The 14,992-nt window shown below is 38.7% G+C and overlaps 1 protein-coding gene across 3 annotated transcripts in view; it reads left to right on the forward strand.

The window, feature by feature from the left end:
* Positions 1-14,992, forward strand: part of LOC115622987 (protein alan shepard) — a 220,218-nt gene that overhangs the window by 92,374 nt on the left and 112,852 nt on the right. The window contains exon 2 of one of the 3 annotated variants that reach the window (XM_030517141.1): positions 8,601-8,933. In XM_030517141.1, the coding sequence (XP_030373001.1) occupies positions 8,601-8,933 (333 nt within the window). Of the gene's footprint in view, positions 1-8,600; positions 8,940-14,992 lie in introns of those variants that run through there. The other 2 variants (XM_030517142.1, XM_030517143.1) reach the window with 2 other exon arrangements.

Below are 14,992 nucleotides of genomic sequence, written 5' to 3' on the forward strand. Positions count from 1 at the left end.
TGTAAGCTAATACTTGTAGGCCCAGTCAAGCATGCCCAGGCCAGGCCAGCCGTTGAAATTGTAATTTTGTCGTAAATGTCATTTTTTATGTTTCTTTGCCTGCCGTCTGCCTGCAATTGTTATTGCTATACACCCATCCACACACACACACACACACGCGTGCATACATACATACAAATAAAAGGAGAAAAATGTCCTCAAATCAGAAAGATTGAAGGAAAAAAATAGAAATTCTCAAACAGCCCAAAAAGTGACGCATGCGACATTTCAACTCGTTCTTTTTTATTGGATTTAGCCGTGCAAGCAACACCATCGTGCTAGCACCATCACTTGCACCATCGCTTGTTATTTTTGTTACTACTGGTTGTTACATTTAATGAAAATTTGTTGAATCTCTTGACAGCAGGAGCAGCAGCGTGCAAAATTTAAAATTGATTATTGCCGTTGTATTTTTCTCATTCTAAACACTTTTTCTGGCCCAGACGCAAAAAGGCCCAAAGGCGGCAACGATGTCGGGTTATTTCTTTAGTTCACAGCATGAGTTTTGTTTGCCATACAGTTAATGTTGATGTTACTGTTGCTGTTGCTCCTGTTCTTTCTGTTGCTGTTGCTGTTCCCGTTACTGTTACTGTTATTGTTGTTATTTTCGTTGCCGTAATATATTATCGTTTATGATGAAAACATAAAACTTGCACGCGTCATTGTTTTTTGCTTTGCTTTGCTTTGCCAGCCTGCCTGCCTGGCTGCCTGAGGTGCGGCAAAGTTCCACATTTATGCCTCACTTGCGTTCTGGGGCTGTCTCATAAAATAAACGCTCAAGATGAATTGGCCGGTTCCAATCTTAAGCAGCTTTGCTTTTTATCTTTGCATAATGGAAATTGTAGACATTTAAGCCCTTTTTTATAGACATTTTTAGTTAGTAGGTGGATGGCATACCCACACGGCTTGATATATACACTGAGTTGGCAAAGCAAGCATTTATACTTTATGGCCCATTGAGAGGAATTTCTGAAATCAGTTATGTACGGGTATGTCAGTGCGTTCTGCAGAAGCATACTAATTTCGGTATAAGTTTCATCATTTCTCATATTCCAAGTTATTGAAATCATAGGCTATACGTAATGAAGGAAAGTTCCCAAAGCTCCAAAACCATTTCTATGCATTATATATTGAATCTATTCAGTACAGTGTGCCGAGGGCATACTTTTTTATTGATGATATAAAGTAGAGCCTCAAATTAGAATTAACAATATTTTGTTTTTTGTGTGAACCAAAAATGAAAACAGCATACAAATCTAAGTAGAATCTCAATTATCAAGTTTTAATTCGGAAAGAAATTTTTTTTTTTTTTTTTTTTTTTTTTTTTTTTTTTTTTTATCAAAATATTTTATGTATCAAAATATTTTCTTTATTTCAATATTTTTTATTTATAAGTTAACTTATTCTTTAGAACAGTGTGCTACCTTTTCATATATAAGAGCTCTCGGTCATCCCCAATAAAACATCTTCAATATTCATATCAGAAGTGAACACTTTCGTGTGTCAATTCAGTATAAAATTTATACTATAAATGTAAGACGCGTTTGTTAATTTTTGTAAAATATTTTTATTATACCATACCTGTGTATATAAAATAAACTGAAGGGCACTTCCTATACTTTTGAAATCTACTTAAGGATCCATAAACCTGCACAATACCGCAAAAATGTTTACTATCACACAAGTCCAAGTCAAATCTGCTACTTGAAGAAACTTGCCTGAAAGTAGAGCTTCTATTTTTGCGTGTGCGAGAAAACTTGAGGAAGTCGTAGGCTCAAAATTCAAATTACTTAATGCAGAACTAGTGAAAAGAGGATAAACTGCACAAGATGCAAGTCTCACTTGCAATGCAAATATCCAGGAACAACAACAGACGCTGCAGTGGAAAAGTTGCAAAAAATAACTATTTGCATTTTTCTTAAGAGTTTCAGACTGCAACGACAAAGTGCACGCACACAGGCGCACAGGCACACACACAGACACACACACATAAGCAGACACAAGCGCGCTCACACACACTCGGCCTCTTTGTATAATTCATATTTTCCAACCACTTATTGTTTAAACTAAATAAAGCAAAACTTTTTCCATAATTAAAACTGACGACGCCAGCGCCACATAGCAGCAGCAACAGCAACAAAATTCCGCCTTTGTGGTGAGGGTGGGGCATTCAGGGAATTCAAGAGAAGGGTGCAGGGTGGAGGTGCAGCAATATGGCCCAATGGTAGGACTGCTCGCCTAGGCGCAAGACCAGAAACAAAAGGATTTTGTTTTTCGAGCACAAATTTGCGTTTCTCTTTTTTTTTGCTTTTCTTTTTAATACTCGTATTTGTTTTCTTGCCTATTTTAATTCTATGCGGTAAATTAAATTTTGCATTGTCCTCGCACTGGGCATGAAAATTCACGAGTGAAAACTTGCCCGTAATAATATGCCGTACGTATAGTGCAGGGAGGAGAGGTGTACGCGCAGCTACCTAAAAATAGCAACAACAAAAATCGACAAACAAAAGCGCGACGGGGCGCGGCTAAAAATGAAAATGAGCGACGCAAACTGTTTTTCCTTTTTTCCCCATTCATTCTTTTTTTTTTCGCACACCCAGGCACGCACATAAACAAATGGAAGTGGGCATAGAAATTTGAGATGCATATGAAATGCAACTTTTGTGCCTATTTTGCACATTTTCTATGACTTTGTACGAACTTTTTTTTATGCCGTGTAGCAAGGGAAAAGCAAAGCAGCCGCGAGAAGCTTAGATTTTTTGCAATTATTTTATTTATATTTTAGGCACAATACTTGCTATATTTATTCTATATTGCAAAAGTGTTGTGAGTCTGCCAACTATGCATATTTATGAGTTGCGAAAATACCTATACATGCATGCGAATATGCATAAAAATTTTGGGACTGTATACAGTTCTCTACATTGCGGAAATAATTGTGAATAAAGCTTTATAGGTGTGGGGCTTGAATTTGCTCAATGCATTTTTTCTAGGCATAAACAAAAACATCAAATTTGTCTGCCGACATTTACAAAGTTAGCCAACAGTTCGAAAATTGTCGTTCATAATTCATAAGTTCGGCCAAATTATTAGAAAACATGCATACATGTATGTCGGACTAATTTCAAATTCATTTATTTATTTCTGCATATACTCGTATATTTTATATTCAAGCTTTTAGAAATTGTTTTCTCTATTTTGCCTTCCAATTTCGCAATCGATGTTTATTTCAAATAGTAGAATCAAAGAAATACAAATTTTTAGTTCGTTTTAGGTAAACAACTTTATTTTCTTGAAATCAAATTAAAAATGAGACAATTTAATTGTAATTTGTGGTTATTTCTTTTCTTAGAGCCGTCATATTATTACTTCCATAGAATGTTTGGAGTCTTCTTTTGCAAAACCATTTAGATTATCGGGCACGTCCAATGGTTTCTTTATGGAACTGCCTATCTAAACCATCCCAAAGCTTACTCCTGCAATTCAATAAATGAACTAATATATTGTGCACGAAAAGACTTGGGGAGCAGAAAACCATTTTTCTTTAGCCCTATTTCTTCATTTAATTGATTAAGTCTGGCGTTTACCGATTTATGTAAAATATGTATGTCCCGTTTTGGTTATTGACTTGTTTCCATTTTGAGGATACCTTCATAATTCCTCTCTCATAAAAGCTGGTCCTTGCTGCTGAATAACTCGGCCACCCACTAAATACATTTTTATCACATCGAGAAAATCTGTGAATTTTAATCACTTGCCGCCTGTTCCGGACTATACGGTCGACCACTTGCCGTTCTAAAAATTCCATTGCGAACGAAATATTACAAATTCCAGCTGGAGAATAACTTAATTTACAACTCTTATCTGACCCCACTGAAAGGTGCAAAGGCAGTGGTTTAAGATACATACACCCTCCATCCATAAATTTAGTCAAGCTCACGTACTGGCTTTCAAAAAATCGAATTTTCGCATAAATTTTCAAAATGACAATAAAAAGAATTACAGAGGCGGCTGCCAACCAACAACAGGAATAATAATAATAATAACAACAACAACAATACACACCGCTAATCACGAAGCGTTTATCAGCACCCAAAACGCCCATCAATGCGACACCAACACTACGTTACTCCTGCTCCCCTTTTTGGCAAACCACCCACCACCACCACCACCACCACCACCCCCCTGCTGCCTGCCACTGTCTACCTGTCAGGCGGTAATAAATTATTATCATTAATATTTTGCGCTTGATTTTACCGGCGGTGTTTGGTGCAGACAGGAAGAGCGGCAGACTATCAGACAAGCGGAAGGACGAGCTTTGCATAAAAATCGCACCCAAATGGTGGCCCATACGCCGGTGGCGTGTGAAAGTATCTAATAGAATAGCAAAACGTTGGGAAACAAAAGCGTCAACAACATGCGAGCGCCAGAGACGCGACGAAATTACCGAGAAAAAAAAACGCAAGAAGCTTAAGAGGGAAGACTGTGCCTAGCAAAATGGCAAAGTGTAAATGTGTGTGTGTGTGTGTGTGTGTGTCTATCTATCTTTTATTGTATGTGTTTGTGTGAATATGTGTGTGTGCGTGAGCAGAAAACTTTACAACACCCTCGAACTGCACGCGATAATGGCTCCCAATTTGGTAATTAATCACGTCGAGCTCGTCCTGCTCCCGCTTCTGGTGCGCATCGTTTTTGGTTTTGGTATTTTGGACGTGGTGCTGGTGTTGGTTCATAATTGCGAGTCCCGCCATCACGACCACCCATCAACCCCCACCCCCCCAACCCCACACTGCCCAGCCTGGGCGTGGCTCTCGCCTAGGCCATGGCTTCATATTTTCCATTATCGCCGTCGCCGTTGTACCATGTTTTTTATTTTTATTTTCGAAACGAAATTAAGCGAATTTTAATGAACGATAAAATAATTACCTTTATGATTATTTTTGTCATGCAGCTCTTCTCGGTATAGCTCCTCTATATGTGTCTGAATTTCAAAATTTATGTGTATATGTGTGTGTGTGCGAGTATATGAGTGGAAGCTTCGGTTTGGTTGGGGGGATGGAACCCACGCCCCCCAAAGTGCCAAACGTGTCTAATTTAGCGACTTAAATTTATTGCATTTGTGCGCTTAAAATGGCTAGCGATTCATTTTTATGGCAAAAGGAAATTGACGTGCCATTATAAATACAACAAGGCGTATGCGCCTTCAAAATATAGTACTTCTTTTATACTCACATTCATCCAATTGCAGCATTGATTAAAGCATTTGTTAGAGATTCAGAATTTAATTGTTTGTTATTAATGAAACATAGACCGTGTGTATAAATACTCTCTTTCGCAATCAACTGACAACATTTTACGGACAAGCCTCCAATCCTCGACCTCTTCAGCTTCAATTTGTATATTGAGTTTTGAATTTATTCGTTGATTAAATAAATTATTTGTTGAAACCAAAATTGGCCTTGAAACTTAAATACCTTGACTTTCGAAATAACACAAAGTTAATTATAGCAATTTCCTTTGTGAAATAGGGGTAATGTAGACTCATTTCCTAAATTACATTATTTTTGATATGTTTAAAAGAATGTCGAAGTCATTTATTCGATCCTTTCTTATATAGCATTTACTATATATGAAAAATGAAAAAAAAAAAAAACACACAAAATAGCATCATCAATTCTTTGATATGAAGTCACTTTAATATTTTCTAATATGTTATACAATAACAATAGGATATTTGAATGTGTACAGATTTTATTAAACGCATTTATTTATTCATAACAAAAAAAAATCCACTTGAGAGTTGAAATTAATTATCGCTATTATCGGACAGTAGCCATCAACACGAAATGCATGTCGTCTCAGCTTGCTTTCTGCATCTATGAAAATGTGATATTTAAATAAAAAAAATTATTTTGTCTGATTTTTAATTCGCCAACAATTCGGAACGAAGCTATTTGTTTTTGCTATTGGTGTGGGGCCGCCGCTGTCTTAAGTCCCATTCGACGCTATAGATACTTCTTGTGGCATTTAGACAATATTGCGAGGAACGACCTTTTCATGCATTTAGTTTGTTTGATCTTATTACAAATCTATATAAAGTCATTACTGACATGGCGAATACTAATGCTATTGTTCCCTTGAAACTTAAAAATTTTAGAATACCTCTTCACATGACACGTGCTCATAAGCCGCCATCGAAAGTCCACTGTAAAATTCACAGAAATTTGAGCAAATCCATCCGTTCCGTATAACTACCGCACATATGCTTGGTCTTTAGCAATGAGCTTCCACAAATATGCACTAGCCGGCTGTCCATTGGTTTCGAATACCAAGAACTGTAAATTCCACCTGCGAGCCATTTTGTAATTCCACAGAAATTTACTCGCACAACTGTTCGAGCACGCAGCATATTTAGAAGGCCCCAGAAAACCGCACCGCAGTCAAATTGCATGCTCAGATATTAACTGAAAATATTGCGGGTCTTCACACACACACAAACACAGAAAAACAGACACACACAATGTAAACCCGTAGTCCCCCAAATAAAGCAAATCAAAGACTTTAGATCAGATCTACAAAAAAAAAGTGCACGGGGAAAATAGGCATAATGGTTGCCGAACTGTAAAATCAACAGCACGCGACGCATGACGAGGCCCCCGACCCGGCCAATCAACCAAATAAAATGGCGTTTTGTTATTTCCGGTTTCGGTTGTGCCTCAAAATCAAATTTATACCATGAACACAAACAAAAAGGCGCAGAAAACAAACAAACAAACAAACAATCACACATACACACACACACACACACACGCATACATAGTCCCCCACACACTGACACAAATTTGAACTGTGGTTTTTGCTGCTGTGGTTACCATTACAAAAAAATATATACAAAAAAAAATGAGCAAATTCCGCTTTGTTTTTGAAGGCAGCATGAAATTTTTCACCTTGTAAATTTCAGCGCAAAATTTTTGTGTGTCTATATATGTATATGCATGTGCATATATATATGTGTATGCATGTATATTTTGCATAGTTCAGTGCGTTCAAATATATCAGGCTGTGTGCGATATAGCACACACACACACACAGAGACACATTCATTCAGAGTCACACAAATACAGTTATTTGTGTTTATTGCGAGTGACCCCAAAAGGCGCATATAAACAAAAGCAAACCAAAAACAGAAAAAAATGGGCAACTCCCCGAGCCAAATGCATTTGCAATGCAAAAGTGGAGCACAGGAAGCAACCAGCGGGCCGAGCACAACAACAACAACGACAAAAGCAGCAACAAATGCAACGGCTCTGGCAAGGACACGAATGGTGACAGGGACTGTTGCGTCTACATCGAATATAAAAAACAACCAGATATAATCGTTAGCATGGGGCGTATACGATTGTAAAATACACTGCAATATTCGAAAATCCATAAGCGAATTTCTTCTATATAATGTCATCAAAATGTTAAGCCATGCTGTTAAGAAACGAAGAATTATTATAAGCTCTTATGCTTATTTTAAAAGAAGGCTTGCTCTAAAGATAAAACAAATTTTCTCTTTAATGCTCAAGAAACAATAAAATTCCAAAATTAAAAAGTATTCAAATACTTGTTTTCCAAATTGATGAATTTTCTGGATTTAAAAAAATGGTTGAGTATCCTATAACTCCAAGGATACATTTTTGCAGCTGTTTTTTTGGAAAGATTTGCAAATTTGATTGATTTAGAATTCGGGTCGACTATGTTGTGTTTAAGTTTCTAAAATTTAAAAAATCTTTGCGTTTAACTTTCTCAAATTTAATTGAAAATCTAGTGAAAACTATAAGTTTACTTCATCGGAAATAATTTGTTGCTTCAAGCCTAGAAGGACTTGTACGATTTTTGATTTATCAGTTTATTAAGTTTTCATGCCAAGTTTTTCACTCAAGTTTAAGCGTGAAATTAATAATTGGGTCTATTTCGAAATGCTAAAAATGCTTGATCAATTGTAAATCGCAAGTTAAAAACTTTCAAAAAACGCCTACTTTATTTATGTAACATAATTTATGTGTCACATGATTGAACACAAAACCTATATACCCTTTTATGCTTTTAGGTAGAGTCTTAAAAAATATGAGCCCACTGTGGGCCAGGCTTAAATTTATTTATGCTGGCTTTTTTTGTTATTGTTGTGATGGACGATGTGGAAGCACTCAATAAAACGAGACGTGTGTGTGTGTATGTGTGAGTGAGTGTGTATTTTGTGTAGGTGTTTGTGTGCCGGTGTTGGTGTTGGTGTCATGTGTGTGTAGGTGTGAGTGTGTGTGCTGCGGATGTCATGGCGGTTTTTGGTGTAACCAATGCCTGGCCAAGCATTAGATGCAGCTGCTGCTGCGCTGCGGTTTTTATTTATGGCATTTTGTTCAGTGCAAGTAACAACAACGACAACAACAACAACAAAATATTATTTATGTGACATTCTGTGTACACAGAAGAAAAAAAAACAAACACAAAAAAAGAAATAAGATGAAACAGCAAAAACTAACGCCCTCCTTCTACCTCAAATTCACTTCAACTTGCAGGGCAGCTCTACTAGCGCCACCGCCGCACCGCCAACGCCGCGCAGCGCATTCCCCGGCGCACCGCTCACCGCCTCAGCCGTTGCACTCAAAGGCGGCGTCCCACCGCGCCCCCCAGCCATGACTAGCCCAGCCGCTGCTGCTGCTGGCGCCGCCCTAGCCGCCGGCGCACCCTATCGCGGAGCCACCAGCTGGACACCGCAGGGGTATGCCCCAGCCGCTGCAGCCGCCGCTGCCGCTGTGGCACAGCAGGCCTATCGCTATACAGCGCCGCTACCGCAGCCGGCCTATGCTGCATATACACCACATACGGCCACCACACCGGCAACAACCACGGTGAGTGTTCAACTTAGTGAATACCTTATGAAGCATCAAGTATCTGGTATTTAAGGGAAACATTGGAATTGAATTAAAGAAATAAAACGGTTTGAAAAATACCACCAAGCTCATTGATTGAAGTAGTATAATTAATAGGAATAAAACGAAGGTGTTTATCTATCTAGTAAAACATATAGTAGGTACTATTCGGATTGAAATTCATTTTGAAGCGCTTCCTATGGCACCAAACAATGTCAGCTGTGAAGGCTTCAGTTTTGTGAATATTTGAGGCACTTACGAGTTAGCTTTAATCATTTTTAAGATTTCATCAACCATTTCAAATACTCTAATAGAGTCAACAGATAGTGTAATGCAAGATATATTGGCATTAGTTTACTTAAAGAGCTATAGACAGGTGTTTCCATACATCGAAATACTGCAGCTATTACTCCAACATAACTAAAGTCCTAAAATATGTCGACTAGCTATTGGTTTTAGAAGCGAATTTGAAAGTTGAATCCCGCAGACGAATGATGGAACTTAATATACTTAACTACATATAGTACTTATAAGTATAATATTGTGTGTCATTAACCACAATAAATACATTCCTTTGAAAAAGTATTTTTTAATTCAAAAATTTGATGTTCGAAACAAAAACCATTACTTTTAAAATATTACTATAGTTTCTCCTTACCATTGCAAGGTACACCCTCTCTTTTGTGAAACATTTCTTGTGAGCAGACGCAGTTCTATGAAAGAATCCTCACTACCTTAGACTTCAAATTGTGTAATATTGTTGGCAATTCACGAATAAAATTCAAAATAAATGGGGCAGACGACATTGTTATCCAAATTTGGGCACCTAACCCATAAAACAATCTTGAAACCTGTCTAGCTGTGACATGACCAAGATTTGGGCGCTGCTCTCCCCTCTGGCAGTGTCTTTTTTGATAAACTGTCACAGACATTGATTGAATTGCCGACCGTCTATTTAATGAGCCGCATAATCGCAAATTTATGTGCGCTTTGTCTCTGCCATTATTCCGACACCGTCAGTGGGGGCCACAAACGCTTATGAAATCGAAATTTACTTTAAGTGTTTTACACTCGAAACTACAATATGCGTGTGCGTGTGTGTTTGTGTGATTGTGAGTGTTTGTGAGAGAGCCGCGTCGACCATTTTATTGATTGTCAAGCATTTGCACAGTTCATAATGTCAACGCGGCTTGCTTGAGTGACCTCAGTGGTGACTGACGGCCTGCCAAGTCCTTAAATATCATACAACTTGTAAAAGGGCAGGCCGAGGGAGCAGGCCAACAACCAACAACAGACTGAGCAACAACCAGTCAGGCAGCCATTTATTGAAAATTGTTCGAGCAGCAATTTATTTTAGCACGCACACTTGCCCGCACGCGCCTTCCTCGGTGCTTCTCACGCAACCATAGTGGCAGGCAAGTGCTCTACCCGTAGTGTGGGGCACAGAACTGTCGAGCCCTTCAGCTTGGCGGTTTGTGTTGTTATTGGCGTGAAAAGTACTTACATTAATTTGCTCCGATTTCTTTTTGGTTCTCTACCCACTATACTTGTATATCTCGTCTTGCCATTTACATTATTATATTCTCATCCTACCATACTCCTTACGCTACAAAATACGAACGATTTTCTACTCAGAGGCGCCGCTGCCGCCGCTTATCAATACAATAAAGTCGAAGTCACATCCAAGTCCAGAGGCAACAACATCAAGCAAATTTTCAATAAAACTTTGACTGCAAATCCTTGTGTCTTGGCCAGGCGGTAGTCTTAAGGCATAAGTCCCATCAGGCACCAGGCGCAATCAATTAGTATGTTGGCTCTGTCATGCGGCCAGATTTTAGCGATAGAGGCCAGAGGCTCAAGACGCAGGCGGCGCATTCATCAAAGTCAGAAGCGGTAGTGCTGGCGGCGGAGTCGGCGGCTGCCCCTTCAGAGTCCTTGCTGAGGACGGCCATCCATTTTTGTCATTTTCAATTTGAGAATCAGCGATAGAGCGAAGCAATAACGGGGTTAGAGCGACAGTCCTGCAACAAAAGCATCATTAATAACAAACAATTAAGAGCGCGCTGATGACAGACAGCAAAAGCCAACGCCAATGCCAAATAACAAGCAATGAACCAACTTTTGATTGTTGTTTGTGCCACTGTCTATGGAATTTGAAGCGACTCCGGCGACTTTGGCCACATCATCAAAGCTGACAAAGCCAAAAACCAATGCGGGGCTAAAAGTTCACAGCCAATAATCCCGTGCTGAAGCCCACGCAAAAGCAGCTGAAGCCCATCTATGTGCCCGGGCAGCGAGCAACCGATTGAGAATCAACGATGCTGAGCGTTGGGGACTCATGACGAATGATGCCGTTGGATTTGACAAATTTCACGTGGTATGCGAACTTCCTCTTACCCCCCTCCCTGCCACTTGCCACACTCCACACTCACCACCCAATCAGGTCGCATTAAGTCGACAGCACAGCGGGCGAGCTCGTTATTTGTGACTGGGCTGTCATTTTTCCTGCCCAACCATCCGCCTGTCAGCCACCCTGTCGGATTTTTTTTAGCCCTGAAAAAGAAGCTGAGGATGGAGGAGAGTACTTACTTACCTTATAGCTCGTAACTTTTTCTTTGCATTTCAATTTGATTTACAAATGGTTTTCAATTGGCAGTCGCACGCTTATCTGCAACTGACAACACGCTGGTGTCATAGTTCGAAATGCCAACGCTAGATGGCGTCTGCATAGCTGAATTTCTTTTAACTAAAGCCGGAAGGGATATAAAAAAAAAAATCACATTGTGTGTAGCTAGAAGTATGCGCTTTAGATTACATTTTTAAGTGCATATATGAGTAGTATGACGAACTTAATCCGTCCTTAAGGGCTAAGGACACCAACATTTTAGACTTATCCAACATACTCGTATATATAGCCCGATAAACAAAAGACTTTTTTTCAGCGCTGCTAGTTTATAATATGTTTGTTATTGGTTATTATTCTAAAGTTGACAGAAATTGCTGCCCAATGGCATAAAGCTGGCATAGCAAGGATGGATTACATAATACGATAAAAAAAATCGCTATTTATTTATGTCAACAAACATATGACTGTCGGCATAGGAGGAAAATATGTAAAGATTATAAAAAGCCTCTTATAATGTAGACAAGCCTAAGAAGGAGAAATCTAATCAAATACAATAATATCTAATTAACGCCTCCGACCCGGTGGGGGAATATTATTTCCGTGATATAGACAAAATGTAGATATTTATGCCCCATTTTATTCACTTACTATTTTCATCAAAATTTGGCTGCCATAGATCATTTGTTACACAAGTCCCTTTAAGTAAAAAAAATAATAATAATTATCATCAGGTAGTTATCGTTTCATGACAAACATGATCGAACTACTCACTATGTTCCCATAAGAATTTCATATCTGGCCAAAGACTGATTTGGTGCAAAAATAGTCCTTAATTTCTGGGAGGGAATTGCCTTGCAGAGTATACAAGTGTTGATTGTGCGCGCGACTTTCATTTTTACTGCGTTCTTTAGTTGCCATTACATTTCATGCCACCCTCTGGACACCAAGAACTGAATCCCCTTAAATACGCGACTGCCTCCACATTCAATGCTAACGGCAAGTTCTAATAAATGCGCCGAAAAGTGCTGAAAATAAACGAGCAAATAAATAACCAGCCCGTTCCTTCCCTTGAAACCTCGCTCGCCTCTGGCAAAATGGCTGATAGGCTGGCGTGTGGTTTTCGTTCAGGATAGTGGGCATTGAGGGGGTTATGAAGCTTGTTGTCTGCTAGTTTCGTGCCCGCCAGGTAGCAATAAGTTTGCTACGCGCTTTTCTTTCTCCTTCGTTCTTCGCCCTTCGCCCGCTCCTTCTACTTCTCGATTCCTTTGCATTGGATTTTGCGGTTGTCGCCTCGCCGCACAGCCAGCATGCCCAGCGCTAGACCACTAAACATTGTCTGCCTTCAGCGCTTTCGCCATTTTGTTTGCGTTTTCTTATTTTATTTGCCGCGTTTTTGTGTACGAATGTTTGTGTGTGTGTATACGTCGTTCGTTTGCCTTTCACTCGTCCATTCAGTCGTCGTCAATGCCGTCGCTTCCATCGCCATCAATAGTAGTTAAATAATCTAAGGAAATGTATTTTTGTGGGCGTCACCGCCCCCTAAGTCGACTGGCCTGCGCTTTTGCTTCTCGCTTTCCTTTTTTCCACCTGCCCGTTAGCTACTCATTTCTTTGTTGTTTTTTTTTTCGTTTTCTTTTTTTTTCGTTGTATTCGAAGCGACGAACTGACGAGCCGACCAATCAGTCGGCCAGTTGGCCATTAAAGCTGCATGCGAATGTTGCTCATAAATATAAAGTGCGGCTACTTATTTTCCGCTGTTACTGATTTTTATGAAAGCCTTTTCTCTCGTCCATCCTTCTTCTGCCTTCTACATCGTGCATCCTGATTTGCTTGCTGCTTTCCGTTTCGCATTTCTCCATCTCGCCTCAGGTCATAGATTATCGCTTTTGATTTAAGTGTCGTTGCTTTAGGTGCGTCTGCCACAACGTCTGCCTCTGACACTGAAGCTCACTGATGCTTCTGCTCTTTGGTTGCTTTGCTTGCTTGCCCTTATCATCGGATAAGTTGGCGGTGATAAACAAAATGGAATTTCTTTTAATTATAATTGGCTTTTTCCCTCTGCTTTTCCTTCATGTTGTTCCGACTAGAATGCAGTAGATTGTCTCGCTTGATGTGGCTTTTGTTAATTGGGCTTGTTGTTTGGCTGGGTTTCTTGTCCAGGTGAATAAAAAGCATTTTCTTGCTTTTCAATGTTCTTTGATATTATTTTATATACAATTTACATTCCATTTGGGTTAAATGTATGCTTTAAGCAACACATCAGTTTGCATGAAAAGAATTTCGGATTGAGAAATGAAAGCAAAACAAATAAAATAAAATAACATAAAGAAATAGTGCATTTATGCGTCACTATTTCAAATGCTTAGTAACAATGCTTTATATTCGCATTGCAATTCCATTCTAAGGTCGCATTTCTTTTCAGTTATAATTTTTCATATATATGTATATTCTTTATAAATGTTTACACTTTTCTTCCGTTTTACTATTTCCCCAACACAAATCATTTCGAAATGAATTTTGCTACAATTTTACAATTCTCTAATTTAATTCCTAAGAAAACTTTGTACAACAAACAAGTTTAGTAAATCATTTAATAATTTTGTTAAAAATATATATATTTTTTTGCGAATCATTAATTTACATGCGGCTGGCATTAGAGTTTCATGCCGCACTAATTATATTTTTCTGTTTCACAATTCTTTGAAAAGGTTTCATTTTTATTTGTATACCTTTTTTGCTCTTCGGTTTAATTATTTTAACTTCTTATTATTACCCATTAGATAGCTGAAGTTAATTGAATTCAACAAGGAGAAGAGGAAGCCATATGTTTCGTTTATGTCTCTCTTATCGTTTTATGTTTTGTTTATTTTTGTATAACTGGGAGAATAAAACGTGATAGAAAAATCATAAGAACCTTCAAATAATTTTCAAAAATCATAAGAAATTTAAATTTAATAATTTTAAAATCACTTCGATCCTTCAAATAGTTTTGAGGTGTAGTTAAGGCCGGCGTTGAGCTCCTGTTTCAGTTTATAAAGTATGTATGCGTCAGAACAATTCACAAGGCCATCCTGCGCATCATCGCCTATTTGCTTGCCGTAACACGCAGCTTATATGATACTTATGCGTTTCGCATTCAATTTGTGCATTAGCATTTGAGGAGATCTTGACCCCTTCACAGTCGTGCATAAAGCATTGGCTTAGTTGCCAACGAAATACACAGTTGTGTACTTAAATTCCGGTTGCCTGGCCACACAAACGATAATCACCAAACGTAACTGCAATTTAAGCAGAAGACGCTCGCTCTAGACGTTCATCTATTTCCGGTATAAATAGCTCCGTGACATTTCAGTCGTCACATCGTTTCAACATCATTTCGTAGAAGTTTCTTCATTGCAATTCAATGTGCACT

This window comes from Scaptodrosophila lebanonensis, unplaced genomic scaffold (assembly GCF_003285725.1).
Source record: "Scaptodrosophila lebanonensis strain 11010-0011.00,11010-0021.00 unplaced genomic scaffold, SlebRS2 tig00000043-arrow-pilon, whole genome shotgun sequence".
In the NCBI taxonomy this organism is placed as follows: domain Eukaryota; kingdom Metazoa; phylum Arthropoda; class Insecta; order Diptera; family Drosophilidae; genus Scaptodrosophila; species Scaptodrosophila lebanonensis.